At 34.2% G+C, this 20,981-nt stretch overlaps 1 protein-coding gene across 3 annotated transcripts in view; it reads right to left on the reverse strand.

The window, feature by feature from the left end:
• Window positions 1-2,761: 2,761 nt before the first annotated feature.
• LOC130804135 (endo-1,3;1,4-beta-D-glucanase-like) overlaps window positions 2,762-20,981 on the reverse strand; it is a 20,041-nt gene continuing 1,821 nt past the window's right edge. The window contains exons 2-7 of one of the 3 annotated variants that reach the window (XM_057668489.1): window positions 19,733-19,799; window positions 17,820-17,946; window positions 17,072-17,162; window positions 16,905-16,997; window positions 16,179-16,279; window positions 2,762-3,594 (exon numbers count right to left, since the gene is read on the reverse strand). In XM_057668489.1, coding sequence (XP_057524472.1) covers window positions 3,454-3,594; window positions 16,179-16,279; window positions 16,905-16,997; window positions 17,072-17,162; window positions 17,820-17,946; window positions 19,733-19,794 — 615 coding nt within the window. In that variant the 5' untranslated portion in view covers window positions 19,795-19,799 and the 3' untranslated portion in view covers window positions 2,762-3,453. The remainder of the gene's footprint in view (window positions 3,595-16,178; window positions 16,280-16,904; window positions 16,998-17,071; window positions 17,163-17,819; window positions 17,947-19,732; window positions 19,800-20,981) is intronic. The other 2 variants (XM_057668474.1, XM_057668482.1) reach the window with 2 other exon arrangements.

Consider the following 20,981-nt stretch of genomic DNA (forward strand, 5'->3'; position numbering starts at 1 on the left):
CTTACTCATGAACTTGCACGTCAAGGTTTCTTTCAATCAAGGAATGATTACTCCTTGTTTATTAGAAAGCAAGCATCTGGGGTCATCATTGCAGCAGTTTATGTAGATGATATAGTCCTTACTGGCACTGATCAGCTTGGTATCAACAATCTCAAGCATCATTTACATCAGGTATTTGGCATCAAGGATCTGGGCTTACTTCATTATTTTCTTGGGTTTGAAGTTAGTTACACACCTGAAGGCATCTCTTTAACACAGCAAAAATTTACAAAAGAGATTCTCACAGAGGCAAATATCACCACTACAAAAACAGTTGTCACTCCTCTTCCATTGCATCTAAAGTTAAGTGCTACAACAGGTCCTGATTTTGATAATCCAACTCTTTATAGAAGTCTAGTTGGCAAACTCAACTTCTTAACAAATACCAGGCCAGATTTGGCTTATTCGGTACAAACACTAAGCCAATTCTTACAAGCACCAAAACTCTCACATTATACTGCTCTTCACCATGTACTGCAATATGTCAACAATACCAGCAGCCAGGGTATTCTTTTAAAAGCAAGTGATAAACTTCTTCTTCAAGCTTTTAGTGACAGTGACTGGGGAGCTTGTGTTGATACAAGACGATCTATTACTGGGTATATTCTTTTACTAGGCAACTCCCCAATTAGTTGGAAAAGTAAGAAGCAGGGTACCGTTTCAAGGTCTTCAGCCGAAGTAGAATACAAAGCCATGAGTAGTGCTGCAGCTGAAGTAACATGGATTGTTCGATTGCTTGAAGAGTTGGGTGTTGACAAACTAAAACCTGTCACCTTACATTGTGATAATCAAAGTGCTTTGTTCATAGCCAAAAATCTAGTTTTCCATGAAAGGACCAAGTACATAGAACTCGATTGCCACTTCACAAGGGAAAAGGTCCTAGAAGGTCTCTTACAACTGACCTATTTGCCTACTCGCAGTCAGTTAGCAGATGTTCTCACCAAAGCACTTCCCTCTGCTCAATTTAATACTCTTCTTAACAAGATAGGCATGTTTCAACCCTGCCTACCTTGAGGGGGGGGGGGGGGGGGGTGTTGGACACTCCAAGTCATAACGGGGATTTGGGGTTAGGTTTGCTGAGTCATCGTTAATTTCTAAAAGCCTTGTATCCATTCCCTTTCCTTATATATAAACTCTGTTTTCCAGATTTCAATAATAATGAATAAGAGTGTTTTTCTGTTCTAAGCTTTTGTTAATGTCTTCTTCTCTACATGCCTTCAAGTTGATTTAATCAAGGTATTCTAACAGAACTGGACTCGATAGATTGTCAAGCATATGGTATTTATGTTTTTATTTAAAGAACAATATTTGTATTTTGAGAAATATTAAAAGAACAATGAGAACAGGTGAGGGCTTGAGTACGATTCATCGAGCCTCAAATAGCATGATGGAAAATTTTAATTTTTTTTAAATTAGAATATCCTCTTAATATCTCCCTAAAGAAAATTTGGTTTGGGTAAATCTATATTAATAAGTTTGAAAACTTAAATCTGTTGTAAATGTATTACTTTATTTATTAAATAAACAATAGAATAAAGTTATAAGTTTGTAAAAGGAAACAAATTAGATATGACAATTAAGAACCATACTTATGTACACCACTGAGAACTCCGAGAAACCGATCTTCAAACCCGAATAAAGTAACAAGAAGATTTTGTTTGAACTTGATATTAATTCTAGGCGAGATGCTCTTTCCTAAAACATCATTTCCTCCCTACTACGGTGCTTGGGAATAAACTGGAAATATGTACTGAGATACAAAGTATTACACTAAATTCCTAGCATACGAAATCTATAACGATGTAAGGAAAACTTAAATGGAAGAAGATATGGAAAATTACAATCGAGAATTGCAAGTTCTTTATGTAAAGTGCTCGAGAAGAAAAGAAATCAGAAATTGCATGTAGAAAATAACCACACAAGCTTTCTATATTTATAGAATAGCTTACACCTTTTCACGAAGCAACATGTTACTCCATGAAACACAAGATTGGTTCACGAACTAATGTCGTTTTTCAATCAATTTATCCCAATATATCCGGTAAATATATAACCATATTTAACCGTTGGTAGTTACATTATAACTAGCAAACAGATAAACTAACGTTTCAAAGAAGAATCCGCAAAATGCGCGGGCCCCGACCTACTGTTTCCACAAAAGAGTAGTTTTTCCTTCCTTTCTCGCGAGCCGCGAGTTGTTTCACGGTCCGTAAACACTACTTTTTGCTAAAAACATAAACTTTGCAACCTTGGAATATTCTCAAATTAATTTATTTAATTTAATTTCCAATAACTATTATACGCTCTAAATGACAACAAAATCAATTAGCCTTAATAATTAATATCATAAAATGCAATATCTATTTAGAGTTTTACGAATTTTCTTTCATAAAATTTTTCTTGTTTCATCGAATCCTTGATTATTAACTGAGATTCTATATCACCACTTTTAGTAGCATTCATTATATCTTAAAAGGAGACTTTAGATTAGATTTTGAGACACCTAAGAGGAGAGAAATTTGCTTAAAAAAGATTTTTATATGTTTCGGTCTTTAGATCTATAATTTTGTAATCTAGTTTTATTTATCATTTTAAAGTTTTTATTGTAATCAAATATCTAAAAATCCTTCTTTAGCCATTGTTAGTATATAGATAATTATTAGATACAACAATCTAAAGCAATGTTCAACCTTAGAAATTAGAATTGAAAGAGATGGCATATAATTTTGTAAAGCTTGACAAATTTGAAGGGTGTATAAGGTGGATAATTGCACATGGCTCAAAAAATTACGAGATTATGAAGTAGGTGGTTAGAGTTTTACTTGGTATATAAAAGGTGATATGATCAAATCTTGTTTAGATGAAGTAGGTGGTTGAAGTTTTACTTAGCATATAAAAAGTGATAGTATCAAACCTTGTTAATTGAGAATTTATTATAAGTTAAAAAATTTTCCTAATTTATCAAGGGCCCCATTTGAAAAACATGGAAAAAAGCAAGGTCTTAATTATCTTCGTTCCACAACCCTTGCAAGAGGTGTTCATTCGAATCATCAAATCAATTTCAGATCAAATATTTCGGGTCAATCAATATTCGGTTTTGTATCCATATTGGATTTTACATAATTGTTAATCCATTTTTATGTCATGTGAAAGCGGATTCGATTATAAAATCGAATAAATATCGAATCATCGAGTCAGTTTTGAACACCTCAAACCGGTGCCATAGTTTGCACGCAATTCAATAGCACCTAAGATACTCACAACAGAACAGCATAACATACTGCTGTTAGTATTCTCCTGTACAACATCATAAAACCACTAATTGTTTTGACAAATGACTCAAACTCATATTCTTAATAAGTCCATAAAATTGGCACACAATATCCAGAAAAGCTGTCATCCCTCACTAACATCTTACTTAATGTACTTCTTAAACCATGCCAACATATCCTGGTGAGCCTCCTCTGCTGCTTTCACAGCAAAAGCATCGTTCTCATCATATCTGATAGTCCATCCATGAGCAACTCCACAAAATATCTTCACAAACGAATAGACCTAATTACAAACAAATAACATCAGATTTCAGATCAGCGAGACTAAGTCATACAAGGATGGTTGTACTGCAGAGAATAAGATCTTTTCGTATTTTTTGTACATAACCGTTGTAGCCAGTACTTTCTAACTAAAATGTAAGCGATGGAGTCTCTATATAATCATATCTGTTATGAATGGTATGTGTGACTTGAGTGCACAAATTAAAGTGTATAGTCATGTGTGTGACTCTTGATTTGTGGAATCCAAATGGGTGTAATTATGTAGAGAGTATTCATGAGGAATTATGGGTGTTAATGAAGATTAATGAAGAAGAAGAAGGGACTTGATTTATGATAGCTCGATCAGAATTCTGACAAAGGAATCAGAGAGGTCGCTCGACCTACCCGCTCGACCGAGCGAGCTATATTGGTAGGTCGAGCGGTCATACAGAATGCTCCAGAATGTAGCTGATGTTCGCTCGATCGAGCCGCTCGACCGAGCAAGCTCCCTATTCCGGTCGAGCGGATCCTCTGATGTGCATGGGATGCTGTTTTTCGACCTTTCAAGTCTTTGGAGTTATTTCATATTATTCATTACTCTATATTAACTATGTATTCAAGTGAGCTATTGATATTCATGTACCTAGTACTATATATAGAACTCTCATACTCATACATCAAACACATCAAACACAACCCCTAAGCCAAACACATAGCCTTTTGTTTTTATCTATTACTCAATTGTAACTCTTCATTTAGAAGTGTTGTTTATACTTTTTTTATATAATATAAACAGAAACTACACACCACGGAGGACGTAGCCATCATTGGGTGAACCTCCTTAAATTCTTGTGTCTCTTTTGTTTTGTTTACATTGTCAAACATTGTTTTGTTCATTGTTGTTTGTATTGTTCTTAACATCGTAACGGTTTTGGGAAGCGATTTCAATATCTAATATTAAATATATGATTCGGTAGCAAATAGAGCTGTTCAAAAGTGACCCGTCTCGAAAAGCCGAACCGAAACCGAAAGTAAACCGACCCGAAAATGTGTTTCTTTTTTAGGTTTATCGAACCGACAGTACCCGAACTGGTTGACAACCGAAAATGGGAAAGCTTAACCCGAGCTGTAACCGATTTTTGTAACCGACACATAACCGTTAACCGAGATTATCCGAACCTAATAATGACCAACCCGAGTCACAACCGACCCGAATCATGCTTGAAACCGAATTCGATCCGGCTAAAACCGATTTAACCCGAATGAATTTTAGATTGAACTGCTGTAAACCTGAACCAATTTTTAACATAGAAGTATGATAGACTCATATTCAATCATCTTATTAGTTAATCTAATAAAGTGTTAGATATTTTAATAAATTAAATTTTATAAATACATGGTTTCATATATTTAGAGTTAATAATCAATGGTTAATGTTTATTTAACTACTTTTAATCGAATCAGATGAAAATTGATAGAACTTTATAATTTTATTTTCCGGTTGAACAAGTCAAAGTAACAAAGTAATAATCATTATTAATTGATTTACATTTTAACTATTTCGCTTTAAGTAAAGGGAATCTTGTCATCAATTAAAAAATGACTGATATTAATTCGATCAATAGTAATTAATAATACGTAGCCGAATTCAGTTTAAAGAATAAAATAAACCCAAACCCGATCTATACCCGAGAAAACCGAACCAATTAGTAACCGATGACATCCTGAGACCGATTGACGCTCGACACGTACTTCAACCGACACCAAACCGATGCTAATCTGATAGCTTAAATAACTGATCTCCAACCGAACTGTGACTAACCGACTGTTGGCTCTTAAGGTTTTGATGATGACTTCACTTTTAAATAAACAAACATGTTTTAGAGATTGTTTTGTAGGTATATATTCGATTTTGTTGAAATCGTTGATGAAGCCTAGGACTTGATTCGTGGAGGTTGTACATGTCTTAAAGATCCAAGAAGTTAGATAAGTGTTACAATGTTGAAAGTAGATGTACAGTCTACTGTTCCCAAAATGAACAATCTAACAGAAGTTGAAGCTGGAGACAGTACGCTGTTCCTACGTAGCAGGTCTGGAGAAAAACATCGACTGAAAAATTGCAGTTATTTTATTATTTTGTTTTTAGTTGATGTAAACGGTTAAATCTTAAATTAGTTGCTTAAATTAATTAGTAAATTAATTGGCAAAACTATTTTTAGGTTATCTAAAAATAGCCTAAGACTTTTTCTTTCTTAAGATTAAGATCTCCTATTTTTTAGGATCTTGTGCTTTTAATTCCTATGCTATTTTTAGCTTAAGGAAACCGCTTTTCTCTTGAGCATATTACAGCCGGACATTTATTTATTGACAATTCCACTACCTTTTGTTTTGAGAACGTGGATGATAGTGGGAGGTGTGTCTAATGTAACTGCTGGCTGTTCCCACTATAAATAGGAGGGACTATGCTCAAACCGAAAACTGATCCAAGAGTGTCCATTAAAGGGAGATCATTTAAGAAAAATATTTTCTGTTTTTAAATGCCAATTAATTTATTATATTTTTCTTAAGTAATTATTTTAATTTTTATCCTCTTGAGAATTGGCCTTGTAAGGGTTAATGAGTGATTTGTTGTAATTAGACTCATGAGAAGTCTAAGGGAATAGAAAAGTGAAACGTGAGAAGAGAAAGAGAAGGAGAAAGTAGAGAAAGAGAATTAGGCCTAGAGTAGAGAAGCTTCAAGTGAAGTAAACTGTTTTATGTAATTGTATTTGATTGCCTAAAACATAGTGAGAATTTTGAAATCCCGGGGGGTCGTGGTTTTCCTTTTTATTAGGCCAAGAAGGTTTCCACGTAAAATCTTTATCTCCTTTTTATCTTTTGCTTTTTAAGTTTAAGCTTTATTTTGTTTGTTAAAATTCCGCAAATTAGAAGAAAAATGAAGTAAAGCTAGATACACAACAATTCACCCCCCTCTTGTTGCATTCGACCATCTTCGTGTATTTCAGCAATTGGTATCAGAGCCCTGTTCCTCATTTAATCAGGAAACTCTGAGAGCAGTATCCTGTTCCCTTGCAAGATGTTGAAGATGAACGAACGCATGGAAGAAGGGTACTCTACGCAAAGGCCACCCATGTTCGATGGGAAATTCTATACCTACTGGAAAAATAGGATGGAAATTTTTATAAAGGCCGAAAATTACCAAGTATGGAGAGTAATTGAAATTGGAGATTTTGAGGTGACGACCATCAACTCAAATAACGAAGCTATTCCAAAACAAATAACTGAATACGAGAAAGAAGATTTTCAAAAGATGGAGATGAACGCTCTTGCTATCAAGCTGCTTCACTGTGGTCTCGGGCCAAATGAACATAATCGAATCATGGGTTGCAAAACGGCAAAGCAGATTTGGGACCTGCTGGAAGTTACCCATGAAGGTACCAGTGAAGTGAAGCAATCCAAGATTGACCTTCTGATGTCCAAATATGAAAGGTTCGTTATGGAACCTAAGGAAAATATCCAAGAGATGTTTACTAGGTTCACCAACATTACAAACGAACTTGTCTCTCTTGGCAAGATTATTCCAGTTGATGAACAAGTCAGGAAAATACTGAGAAGTCTTCCACAAGATGAGCGCTGGAGAGCTAAGGTCACAGCCATCCAGGAGTCCAAAGATTTCACCAAGTTCAATTTGGAGGAGCTGGCTGGTTCACTCATGACACACGAACTGCATTTGGGAACAGCAGACAGTTCCCGAAACAAAGGACTGGCTCTAGCAGTTGATGATAGTGAAGAATCAGAAGCTGGTGAAGAGGAAGCTGCTATATTGGCACGTAAATTCAAAAAATTCTTCAGGAACAGCAGATACAGAAACCAAAGAAATAATAAGGAAAGAGGAACTACTAACTTGAAGACAAATTTTGAATGCCACAAATGTGGAAGTACTGATCACTTCATTAAGGATTGCCCTCTATGGAAGAATGAAAAGGGCAAAGGGAAGACAAGGGAAGCAGGAAAATGCCAAAGAAGGGAAACTTCAGAACAGATTTTCGTAAAGCAATGATCGCAGCTTGGGGTGACACTGAAAGCGAAGCTGAAACTGAGGTTCCAGTAGAGGAAGAAACTGCAAATCTGTGTCTCATGCCATCTCATGAAGAGACTAAGGAAAGAAAGGTAATGTCTTCTAGTTCTACTCCTAAACATCTATTAAGTTTAAGTAAGAATAAATTAATTAAGTTATTTTTGGAAACACAAGAGAAGTTGGAAGAAATTGAGAAAGACCTTAACGTAAGTAAAGATCATATCTTATACTTAAATACCTTTAGGATCGATGTGCAAAGTAGATTTTTTGATTTGTTAGATAAGAATATCATTTTAAAAGAACAATTGGAGAAATTAAAGAAGGATTTTATTATTCTTAACATTGAAATAAATCAAAACAGATTACTAGGATTAAAATGGGATGAAAATGATAAATCCACTCATATGTTTAGCACGGAATTTCAAGAAATGAAATTAAAATTAGAATCATGTGAAAAAGAAAATAAATATTTAAAAGATCAACTTAATTTAAAAGGAAAAGGAAAAATCAATGAAGTTCCCAAATGGATTCTAAATGCTAAACCAAAGAGTAAAGAAGGTCTAGGTTATGATAAAAATGATAAAAAGAAAAAGGTCTATGTTGATCTCCCTAGTAGTAAAATCTGTTCCTTTTGTGGCAAAACTGGACACCTGAAAAATCAATGTGTAAAAAGGGAACAGCATACCAAAGCAAATAAAAATTATGTCGAACGCATATGGATTAAGAAATGTGATTCAAGTATTATCGACAGGGAACCCAAGGATGACTGGGTTCCTGAACCTAATAACCATTAATTTGCTTTGCAGGTTCAAGTGAGGGGGAACAACTCATGGTATCTCGACAGTGGGTGTTCCAAGCACATGACGGGTGACAAATCTAAATTTCTCTCACTTGAAGCATATGATGGGGGAACTGTAACCTTCGGTGATAATATGAAGGGTGAGATAATCGCCAAAGGAAAGGTTGGAAGGTCAAGTTCCCATGCCATTGACAATGTATTTTTAGTCGAGAATTTAAAACACAATCTTTTAAGTATTTCTCAATTTTGTAACAAAGGTAACTCTGTTAAGTTTACTTCTGAACGATGCATAATTTCTAGGAACAACACAGGAGACCCTGTGCTTGAGGGAATCAGAAAAGGGAACACTTATATTGTGGACCTGGACACTGTTCCCAAAACTAGTCTAACGTGTTTAAGCATTATAGAAGAAGACCCACTGCTTTGGCACAAGCGTCTAGGTCATGCTAGCTATTCATTGATTAACTCTTTAAGATCAAAAGACCTAGTAAGAGGATTACCAACAATAAAATTCCTCGAAAATGAAATTTGTGATCCTTGTGCTAAAGGAAAACAAGTGCGGTCATCCTTTAAATCAAAATATCTGGTGACTACCTCTAGACCATTAGAATTAATTCATATGGATCTATGTGGACCTATGAGAACACAAAGCCGTAGTGGCAAAAGATATGTGTTTGTCATAGTTGATGACTATAGTAGATTTACTTGGACCCTATTTTTAGTAAGCAAAGATGAAGCTTTTGATGAGTTTGTTTCTTTTGCTAACAAAATACAAAAATCTACCAATAATCTAATTGTTCACATAAGATCTGATCATGGCAAAGAATTTGAAAATTCAAACTTTATGAATTATTGTAATGAACATGGTATAAATCACAATTTTTCCGCTCCTAGAATACCACAACAAAATGGAGTGGTAGAAAGGAAAAATAGAACCCTAGAAGAAATGGCTAGGACTATGTTGATTGCTAGTGGTCTACCTAGAAATTTTTGGGCCGAGGCCGTCAATACTGCATGCTATACTTTGAATCGTGTATTAGTAAGACCAATCACTTCTAAAACACCCTATGAATTGCTTAAAGGTGTTAAACCAAATATTTTCTATTTTCGTGTGTTTGGATGCAAATGTTTTGTTCATGTAAATGGAAAACGAAATATAGGTAAATTTGATGAAAGAAGTGATGAAGCAGTATTTCTCGGTTATTCATCACATAGCAAAGCTTACAGAGTTTATAATAAGAGAACAATGTGCGTGGAGGAATCCATTCACATAATCTTTGATGAAACTAACTTTTCAACAAGTGAACAGGAAATAAACAATGTCAAAATAGGTCTTGCAAATCTAGAAGATGATGAAGAAATAAAGGTGCAAGATCAAGGAACAGCAGGTGAACAGCCAATACAAGAAGACGAAGAAGAAACTGACCAAGTCCAGGAACTGCCAGCACAACTAGACCAGCAAACTGTTCCCAATTCAACTGTTCCCGCAGATGAGCAAAATGATCCAGTAGCTGAACAAAATGCCAATCAAGTTGTTGAGCCAGAACATGCTACTGTTCCCTCAAGAGAATTTGTGCCCAAACCTTGGAAATATCAAAGTTATCATCCTCTTGATCTGATTATAAGTGATATGAATAAGGGAACACAAACCAGATCCCAACTGAGAAACTTTTGTGCACATTTTGCGTTCCTATCATCACTTGAACCAAAAAATCACGAAGAAGCTCTAAAGGATTCCGAATGGATAGTAGTCATGTAAGATGAATTAAATGAATTTGAAAGAAATAAGGTATGACACTTGGAACTCAAACCAAAACACAAGAAAGTAATTGGTTTGAAATGGGTATTTCGGAATAAGCTAGATGAGCATGGAATAATTGTAAGAAACAAAGCAAGACTCGTGGTCAAAGGGTATAATCAACAAGAAGGTATTGATTACACCGAGACATTTGCTCCAGTAGCAAGGTTAGAGGCTATTAGAATTTTAATTTCGTTTGCTGCATTTATGAACTTTAAGTTATATCAAATGGATGTGAAATGTGCTTTCTTAAATGGTTTTCTTGATGAAGAAGTTTTTGTTGAACAACCCCTAGGTTTTGAGAATACCTCTTGTCCTGATTATGTCTACAAGCTTGACAAAGCTTTATATGGCTTGAAGCAAGCTCCTAGGCAATGGTATGAAAGACTATCAAAGGTTTTGATTCAAAATAACTTTGTAAGAGGAAAAATTGATAAAACCTTATTCTTTAAGAATAAAGGTTATAATATTTTAGTCGTTCAAATTTATGTTGATGATATTATTTTCGGTGCAACCAATGATTTGTTATGTAAAGAATTTGCCAACCTTATGGGCACAGAATTTGAAATGAGCATGATGGGAGAATTAAATTTCTTCCTTGGTTTGCAAATTATACAAACTGAAAATGGTATTTTTATTCATCAACAAAAATACATAAAAGAACTTCTTAAGAAGTATGGGCTAAACAACGCTAAAACCAACCATACACCCATGGCTACAAATGTTAGATTAGATGAAGACCTAAAAGGAACTAACGTAGATCAAACAATGTATCGAGGCATGATAGGTTCCTTATTATATCTAACTGCAAGTAGACCCGATATTTCATTTAGTGTTGGTTTATGAGCTAGATTTCAGTCCAACCCCAAAGAATCACACCTCACGGTAGTAAAAAGGATTTTGAGATATTTAAGGGGAACAAACGACTTGTCCCTATTTTATCCTAAAAGTGATGTTTATGATTTAAAAGGTTTTAGTGATGCAGATTATGCAGGTGATCTCGTAAATAGAAAAAGTACATCAGGTATGGTACAATTTCTTGGGTCATGTTTAGTCTCATGGAGTTCCAAGAAACAAAACACGGTTGCATTATCCACTGCAGAAGCCGAATACGTAGCAACAGCAGCTTGCTGTTCCCAAATGCTTTGGATAAAACAGCAACTAAGAGATTTTGGTATTAAAGTTGAATGTATTCCTATTTATTGTGATAATACCAGTGCCATATGTATATCTAAAGATCCAGTACATCACTCACGAGCTAAACATATATACATATTAGACATCATTTTCTTAAGGATAATGTAGAACACAAAAATATTGTATTAAAGCATGTTAATACAAATGAACAAGTTGCAGATATTCTGACAAAACCACTTCCAAGGGAACAATATGAAAAGATGAGATTGGAACTTGGTATGATCAAGTTCCAATAAAGTTGATTGCATAAAATTCCCAATGAAGCATCATGAGAATGAAAAAGGTCAGGAATCAACCTCAATATCTTGATTGAGAATCAATTATTGAATGGATCAGGTAAACACTTAATAAAGCTTGTACTATGTATGTCTTCTTGTTTGCATGTTGTTAATTTGATCAGACCAAAGCAGTATGTTCGTTATTTTCTTCATATAATATTTTATAATATCATAATTCATTCTTTTTATAAGTTAATATTTCATAATTTTGTTCTTAATATTTTTTTATATGGTCAACATAAATCAAAAAATATGGGAAACGGTTTTCATTTCTTCATATAATCCTTCCAAATCACAAGTAATGATGAAAGCATTGATGAGATGGGACTTAAGGTAACCGTCATTTCAAAACCTTCAAAAGCTGTCACCGTACATCATAATACGCACACATCTTCCTCTTCCTCAAGAAACCGTTCCCCTTCTTTTCTCTCAACCTTTTTCAAAAGTTCAAAATGAAAACTCCAAGATCTTCAAAATCAGGCAAGAAAACCCCTAAATCCCGTACACATACGCAGCCACAACCTCTAAAAGTGGTTCATCCTCCACCATTACTGGATGCTGCACCACCCACAACCACAGAAACCACAAAAGAATCACCCAAACATACTACTGAACCTACCAGTTCCAAACGCAAGATTTCAAGTGGTTCATCTTCCAAAGTAGTCAAACGTTCGAAGCATAGTGACCCTAATAGTGCTGAAGAAATCTCAAAAGAAATGTCTGTTGGTTTCAGACTCGACAAATACTAGTATGACTCTACCCATTTTCCTCAACTGCATGACATTCTACAACATCAAGAATGGGAAGTTTTGATGTCAAATTTTAGTTGCAATTCCATTTTTTCAAATCTTATGCGAGAATTTATTTCAAATTTCTCAAATGATTGTGGGATGTGTTCTAGTACTGTCAAGAACATCAAAATAGAATTTAACAGTGCATTGCTGGGGGAATGGTTTAATGTTCCTAATGTTGGGTTTGATACTTACTACGTTGGTTCAAAAATAGTATTTTCTGGGATAAATGAAAAAACGGTTTTAAAATTTTTAGGGATTGAGCAAAGAAAAGGGAAAATAAGCCATAACATTTTGAATCCTCTGCATAAATTACTGTACAATATTGCACGAAGATTTATTTTGCCAAGAAACTCCAAAAGGAGTGAAGTAAGTTTACGTGATGCTGCATTGATTTACTGCATGGCTAATCACATAAAGATAAATTTTCCATCTTTGATGATATCTCATTTGTCTGATTGTATTGAGAAGAAAAATTTTCTTGGTTATGGAGGATTGCTGACCTGCATTTTCAGAAAATTTGATGTCCCTTTGGAAGGGTTGGAGTTCCCAATGGGACCCAACATGAAGATAGGTGCAAAGTGTTTACACAATTTGCACTTAAAATTAACTGATGAAGGGATGTTAATACATTACTTAGAGGAGGAAGTTGAAGTTGGTTCTGAAGAAGAAGGGATTGAAAAAGAAGAAGAAAAATTGAGGGAGGAAGAACAGGAAGAAAAAGAGGAAAAGGAGCAAGGACCTGTTCCCACTGATAATATTGAAACAGAAGAAAAAGGGGAACAGGATGGAGAAGCTAGTAAGGGGGAAGCAGAACAGGAGGGAGTCTTAGGAGAAGATGCTTATCACAATCTCTGTAATGATTCAAGTGATGAAGAGACTGTGATAGCATTGAGGAGAAAGGCTAAATCTATTCAGAGGAGGAGTAGGAGGTTAGCCTCGAAACGTAAGGCTACATTGGTTGATGATACCACATTTGAGACCATGCCTGAGCCTACATCCAATAAACCTCCCTCTCCCAAGCCAACCACATCACCACCACATCACAATCCATCACCATCTCCATCACCAATACAGTCTACTCCACCACCTTTTCAATCACACACTTCACCTGATGAAGGTTGTACTAACTATAATTCTGTTCCTGCAGCTTCTTTCGACTCTGTCCTCTCTAAGCTAAATGACCTCCAGTCTCACTTCCTTGCATTTCAAGATGAAACTCGTGTCTCCCTTGCTTCAATTGTTGATCAGCTTAACCAGATGGAGAGCCGTCTTGGTGCCAAGCTGGACACAGTGGAAGTACAGACTGAGTTCATTGATGAAGAAGAGACTGCTCCCTGATTCCTCTTCCCTTGTTTTTTAACGATTTGTTGGCTGTAACACTAATCAAACAATTTCACTTTTGTCTTTGTACCATCTGGGGTACAAGTTTGTATTTGAACAACTGTTACATTTCTTTCTTTTGTTTTTATTTCTGGTCTGTGATGACTAACATTATGCAGATTTGAATGCTTTTCATGGTGCTTACTTTCATTATTGTTTCTTGCTTTCATCATTGACAAATCTATATGGTTTGTGCTGAGGTTTGATACTTCTAATTCTTTTTGATTGATGACAAAAGGGGGAAGATTATGCACAAACTTAAGAGGAGCTGTGAATACACAGTAACATATCTTGATTGATTTATATTGCTTTTTATGGAAGATAATGTGTTGTGTTTATGTTAGCTTAGAATCTGATCATCTGTGTTGATATTAAGTCATCTGTGTTGATATTAAGTCATCTGTGTTGATATTAAGTTTTTATGATATTTTGATTAATTGTTTTGATTAATTGTTTTAAAGTTGTTTCTTTGTTTCTCTTGAAAATACTTAATAATTTTTGTTTTAGTCTATTTTATATTAGTTTGTTTTAGTTTAATTATTTTTGAAATTTTTAACATATTTGATATTATGTTTTTATAGAGTAAGTTGGTTTATGTATGCTTGGTAAATTATATTGTAACGAGTTAATTTGCTAAGTTATTTAGAGTTGCTTTAATCTCTAGTATGCTCTAAAAATTTTGCTTTACTCTATTTTACTTAAGTTTGTTTATAAAGTTTGTCATCATCAAAAAGGGGGAATTTGTTGGCTCTTAAGGTTTTGATGATGACTTTACTTTTAAATAAACAAACATGTTTTAGAGATTGTTTTGTAGGTATATATCTGATTTTGTTGAAATCGTTGATGAAGCCTAGGACTTGATTCGTGGAGGTTGTACATGTCTTAAAGATCCAAGAAGTTAGATAAGTGTTACAATGTTGAAAGTAGATGTACAGTCTACTGTTCTCAAAATGAACAATCTAACAGAAGTTGAAGCTGGAGACAGTACGCTGTTCCTACGTAGCAGGTCTGGAGAAAAACATCGACTGGAAAATTGCAGTTATTTTATTATTTTGTTTTTAGTTGATGTAAACGGTTAAATCTTAAATTAGTTGCTTAAATTAATTAGTAAGTTAATTGGCAAAACTATTTTTAGGTTATCTAAAAAATAGCCTAAGACTTTTTCTTTCTTAAGATTAAGATCTCCTATTTTTTAGGATCTTGTGCTTTTAATTCCTATGCTATTTTTAGCTTAAGGAAACCGCTTTTCTCTTTGAGCATATTATAGCCGGACATTTATTTATTGACAATTTCACTACCTTTTGTTTTGAGAACGTGGATGATAGTGGGAGGTGTGTCTAATGTAACTGCTGGCTGTTCCCACTATAAATAGGAGGGACTATGCTCAAACCGAAAACTGATCCAAGAGTGTCCATTAAAGGAAGATCATTTAAGAAAAATATTTTCTGTTTTTAAATGCCAATTAATTTATTATATTTTTCTTAAGTAATTATTTTAATTTTTATCCTCTTGAGAATTGGCCTTGTAAGGGTTAATGAGTGATTTGTTGTAATTAGACTCATGAGAAGTCTAAGGGAATAGAGAAGTGAAACGTGAGAAGAGAAAGAGAAGGAAAAAGTAGAGAAAGAGAATTAGGCCTAGAGTAGAGAAGCTTCAAGTGAAGCAAACTGTTTTATGTAATTGTATTTGATTGCCTAAAACATAGTGAGAATTTTGAAATCCCGGGGGTTCGTGGTTTTCCTTCTTATTAGGCCAAGAAGGTTTCCACGTAAAATCTTTGTCTCCTTTTTATCTTTTGCTTTATAAGTTTAAGCTTTATTTTGTTTGTTAAAATTCCGCAAATTAGAAGAAAAATGAAGTAAAGCTAGATACACAACAATTCACCCCCCCCTTGTTGCATTCGACCATCTTCGTGTATTTCAACACCGACTCAACCCGAGTGTGACCCGTTGTAACACATAACTGAAAAATAACTGATCCGAAATACAACCGAACCGAATGACACCCGTTCGAAACCGACCCGATCACCCGAATGAACACCTCTAGTAGCAAATATGATACATAGTGTCCCAATTAGGGGTGTTTAATGGGCCAAACCCCTATTTTGAACTCTTATCCGGCCCCTTCTCCCGATATACATACTATCAACATATAATGGATTATGAGCCTATGCTTTCGAAGCAATACTAGAGTCATTCAAGTTTGTGTAAGGCACATATGTCGAAACCATACCAAGAATGATCGTAGTAAAGGAAGAACCAAACACTTTACTATTTTGGTACCTCGGGCTTAGATTGCAAGATTTTCTCGAACTTCTTCACGAGTTTAGGTGGAGTTACGCTGTCATTCTCAGCTCCAAGAATCGCAAGTGGTACCTTCACACCTAACAATTCGGAAGATCTAAGATTTAGGTTCAACGTTCAAACAAACATGGTTAGAGTAAAAAGTTACGAATTCATCCCAACAAGTCGTTTTGCTATGGGATTATTGTTTGATTTCACAAGCTGCGAGTATATCACTTTACGAAAAGGGCTATAAAGTTTAAGAAAAATTGATCAAATATTGACTAGCTCTTTTTAGTGTTACTCTTGTGAGATACCGTCTCTAGTGAAAAGAGTTCAAAACAAAAAGTTCATATGCTGATAATTTGTATTAGTTGGGCTTTTTAACCCATATATGGAGTGCGTCTCACTGTAAGACTGTCTCATACCAAACAGATAATAAGATGAGCAGGAAGAACATAACAATTTACAAGTCTTATTGACCCGTTTGGTTAGTAGTATTAAATGGTGGTAATGTGAATGATTTATAGTGTAAAATTTCATCAAAAGTTTCATATCATTCCCATTACACTAGTTTGTCAACCAAAATTACACTAATTTTTCATTCCTATTACCACTGTTTATTACCACCTACCACACGGGCCGTAAATGTACCATGTTATCTTAGAGCCTACGCGACTTAAGGAGCCACAACACGATTCAAGGCATCCATATAACAAACGTTACCTTCGATATCATCTTCGGTAACAGCTGAAGGATGTAGCAAAACTCCTGCTTGTATATATTCATCATTTTGTGCTAGTAGTGCTACTACTTTGCCTGTATAAACTCAATTTTAGTACATCATCTATGCATGAATTTGTTTTTTGTAAGGGGTAAATATGAAACCTAACCTCCCCAACAAAAACCAGCTGCTCCAATTTTATGCATTCCTTTATGCTTCAAAGTATCAACTATTGGTTTCACCTCTTCAAATGCTTTGGCCTTATAGAAACCAAAATTTTACGATAAATGAATTTTACGAAAAGAACGTAGCATTAAAGGCATGGAAGTTTAGCTAAAGTGACAGTATTTTGTTGCATTCAATCGATTGATGAAATATTTGAGCAAATGAACATTATTGAAAATACTTCACATGTGAGCAAGATTTCACATCACTAAAATAGTGGATTGTGAATTTGTATATAGTGTTCGGTGGATAATCATTCTAATACCATATAGTTTTGGGAAAAAGTGAAAATCATCAAGCGTGGACGCAAGTCTCAATGCTCATTACCAATGGGTTTGTGGGTCCGAGCCCATGGGTGCCCCGTGTCCCACGAGTAGACCCACAAATATGACGAATTATTATGGCCTAGCAATATCAACCGAGTAATAAAGAATACTACAGTCAGGAGCAAATCTAAAACAAAATCAAATAATATCGATAATATTTAAAAAGTGCTTAAGGAGGTTTAGGCCCAGGTTCATGGGTTGTTATAGCAAAGCTTCTATCAATTCAACTAGCACATATATTGGTATCTCTAGGTATATAAAATTATACATAAGTTGAATGTTGTCAGTTGTCTAACTACAGCCTAAACACTTATCATGCGCTTCACTTTGATTATCATTTAGCATAGAGTATGAACACAAACTTACAGCTTCATGGTCTTTTAACCAAACTTGAAGTGGCCTATCTTTATTTTCAGGATTGTAGGGATCTCCATGTAGTACATCAGGAACAACGACATAGTAGCCAGCAGCAGCGACTTTGTCTGCCAGTTTCCTGCAGCACAATAGCACGATCACCAAATAAACTAATATCAACTACACAAGGGAGATTTTGAGCATGTTTAACATATTCGATCGCACAGGATCTTACAAAATTAGGGGCTTTAATATTAAATTAGGTAGTATATATTAAGTGTTTAAAGATATAAAGTTGGTTAGAAAAACATCATACTCCCTCCTATTTTTCTAATTAGTTCCATTTGATTTTATACGAATTTTTAGGTGGGTCAAATGAGACCAACTAGAACGAAGAGAGAAAGGATAATAAATAAATTGTTAATGGTTTTTCATTAGATATATTGTAATAAGGTAATGTAAATAAGGGTAATAAGGTCAAAAATAGTACTATAAATAAAAATGAGACTAATAGGATGACTTCATCCTTAGGGAGAATATGAAAGGATAATTTTTTTAAATTGCACAAAACTTTCAATAAATATGTCAATTTTTCTTTGCTCCTGCAACTACACCAATACAATGCATCAAAAGAAAAAGCATCTCCTTGTGAATAGCTCATCCTATAAAACTAAGATATTGCTTTCATAAGGTACATATAAGGTAAGAATAACAAAAATTCTACAAGAGACGGTCTCTTTGAGAGACCATCTCTAATTGGAAAAGTCTATTATATATTTTTTAAAATTTTGTAAGTAGGCATTAAGAATGATATAAATAGACATTTAAGATATTAAAAGTAGGCATTAAGGATACGATAAATAAGCATTAAGAATAATGTAAATAGGCATTAAGAATACGGTAAGTAGGTATTAATCTTTAATGGCTTTGACTTGAGATACGTCTCTTAAAGAGACGGTCTCTCAAGACTAGCTGTAAGAATCAAATGGAAAATAAACCAAGTAATCTCCCACTGCAGAATGTCATGGAACACATAAACTTGACACTGATAAGTGACACGTTTTTTGTTTTGGATTATAATAGACTATAGTAAAATAACTTATTAAATGATGTGTACTTTGTATTGATGGGAAGTTACACATAATATGGGCCACTTTTTGCCCATTTAGCAATCAAATGGCGATGATATAAACCGTCGTTATTTTGATATTTTTTGTAGTGTGAAGACTTAAAAATAAAAAATGTTTAATTAGATCGATGTAACAGGGAGTATGTAAAATGTTATTTTGGAATAAAGGATCATAGGTTGATAAAAATTTGGATACTAAAAATCTATTTTAAAGATTTAATTTAAAATGAGTATTTTAAGTACACAAACTTAAATTTCTAAAAACAACATTTGATTTAGTATGAATGGCTCAAATAGAAAGTTACAATAAAAATTGTAGATTATTAGTACTAAATGGGGTCAAATAAAGTGGAATTTTTGTCAACAATAATCTCTCAAAGTTAATTTGGGTTGATTTATATAGGGAAGCCCCATTTATTGTAATGATCATGATCATATCTAAGTCTACAAAAATGATAACAAATGACAAAAGTCACAAAACCAATATAAAAGATTTTGATATATGTAGCCTAAGAATGCCCAAATGTTTTATGTCCGCTATCTACCTACTGTTTATGACAATTATTTATTTACTATCTATTAAATTTATCTCTATATTTATTTTAATTAGACAAATACAATATAAAATTCTTGTAATTTTACAAAGAATTTGAAACATCAAAATATATTTTTAAAAGTATCATATTTAGCTTTTATTTGGAAACGTTTTCTAAAAGCTAGTGAATTTTATTAGCTTGTATAAAAAATTACCATAAAAACACTAAAATATGAAGTATTATGAAAGTAATAGAAATACCTTAACTTTGGAGCTTCATAACCTGCAACCACAAATATCAAATAGATAGAATGAATAATCATCCATCCTAAAAACAACAAATTACTCATTCCATCCCTTCCTTCAAATTTACACAGTATAACTTTAAAAACTCTAATGCTTCCTCCTATTTTTTCTATTATTAATATTGATAGGTTGTTAAGAGGTTTGTTTGAAGTGATAATGCTAAGGAATTATAAGCTAGTTATATGCTAACAGTTTACAAAAATAACGGTTTTATTCACCAACGCAGTTGTAGTGAAACACCGCAATAAAATGACATTGTTGAACGTAAATATAAACATTTACTTGAAACCGCTCATGCTGTTTCTTTTCAATCTAATTTGCCTTGTGAATTTTGAGATGACTCTGTCTTATGTGTTGCTTATCTTATTAATAGATTACCTCTTACTGTTCTTGAAAATTATTTGGTCACCCTCCTGACAACACTCACCTAAGAGCCTATAATTGCCTTTGTTATGTCTCTACTTTACAGCAAGGTAGAACAAAATGATCCTATAGCTTAGCTTTGTATCCTACTTGGCTTCAATATAAAAACAAAAAAGATAATAGTTTCTAGGGATGTCATTTTTAAAGATTCCTTATCACAAAATTACTTGTCACTCTTACTCATTCTCTACATTCTAACCTTAGACGTTCAACTACACCACATAATCCTCCTTCTCACCTCTCTGATTATGTGTTTAATACTAGTAAATGGTGTAATATTGTTACTTTTCTAGACTTACCCCACAAATCTCAACTTCATATCACTAATACCTCTCATTGGCATGAACCTACCACTTACACCGAAGCTGAAAAAGACCCAGCTTGGCAAAATGCAATGCAACAAGACCTTGATGCTCTTGCCAATAACCACACATGGGACCTTGTTCCACTTCCTCCTCATAAAAAACCAATTAACTTCAAGTGGGTTTATAAAATTAAATTTAAGTTCGATGGTACCTTGGAACGTTACAAAGCTTGATTAGTGGCTAAGGGTTTCAATCAAAAGTACGGTATTGACTATAAAGAGACCTTTTCACCCGCTGTCAAAATGATGACTGTTAGGTGTCTCCTTGCTATTGCTGCTCATCGAAGTTTGGCCAATTTTTCGGTTAGACACTAACAATGCCTTTCTCCATGGCAACTTAACTGAGGAAGTTTACATGCGTGTCCCAGATGGTCTACATGCTGCTCCTAACATTGTTTGCAGGTTACGAGAATTCCT

This window comes from Amaranthus tricolor, chromosome 2 (assembly GCF_026212465.1).
Source record: "Amaranthus tricolor cultivar Red isolate AtriRed21 chromosome 2, ASM2621246v1, whole genome shotgun sequence".
Lineage (NCBI taxonomy): Eukaryota > Viridiplantae > Streptophyta > Magnoliopsida > Caryophyllales > Amaranthaceae > Amaranthus > Amaranthus tricolor.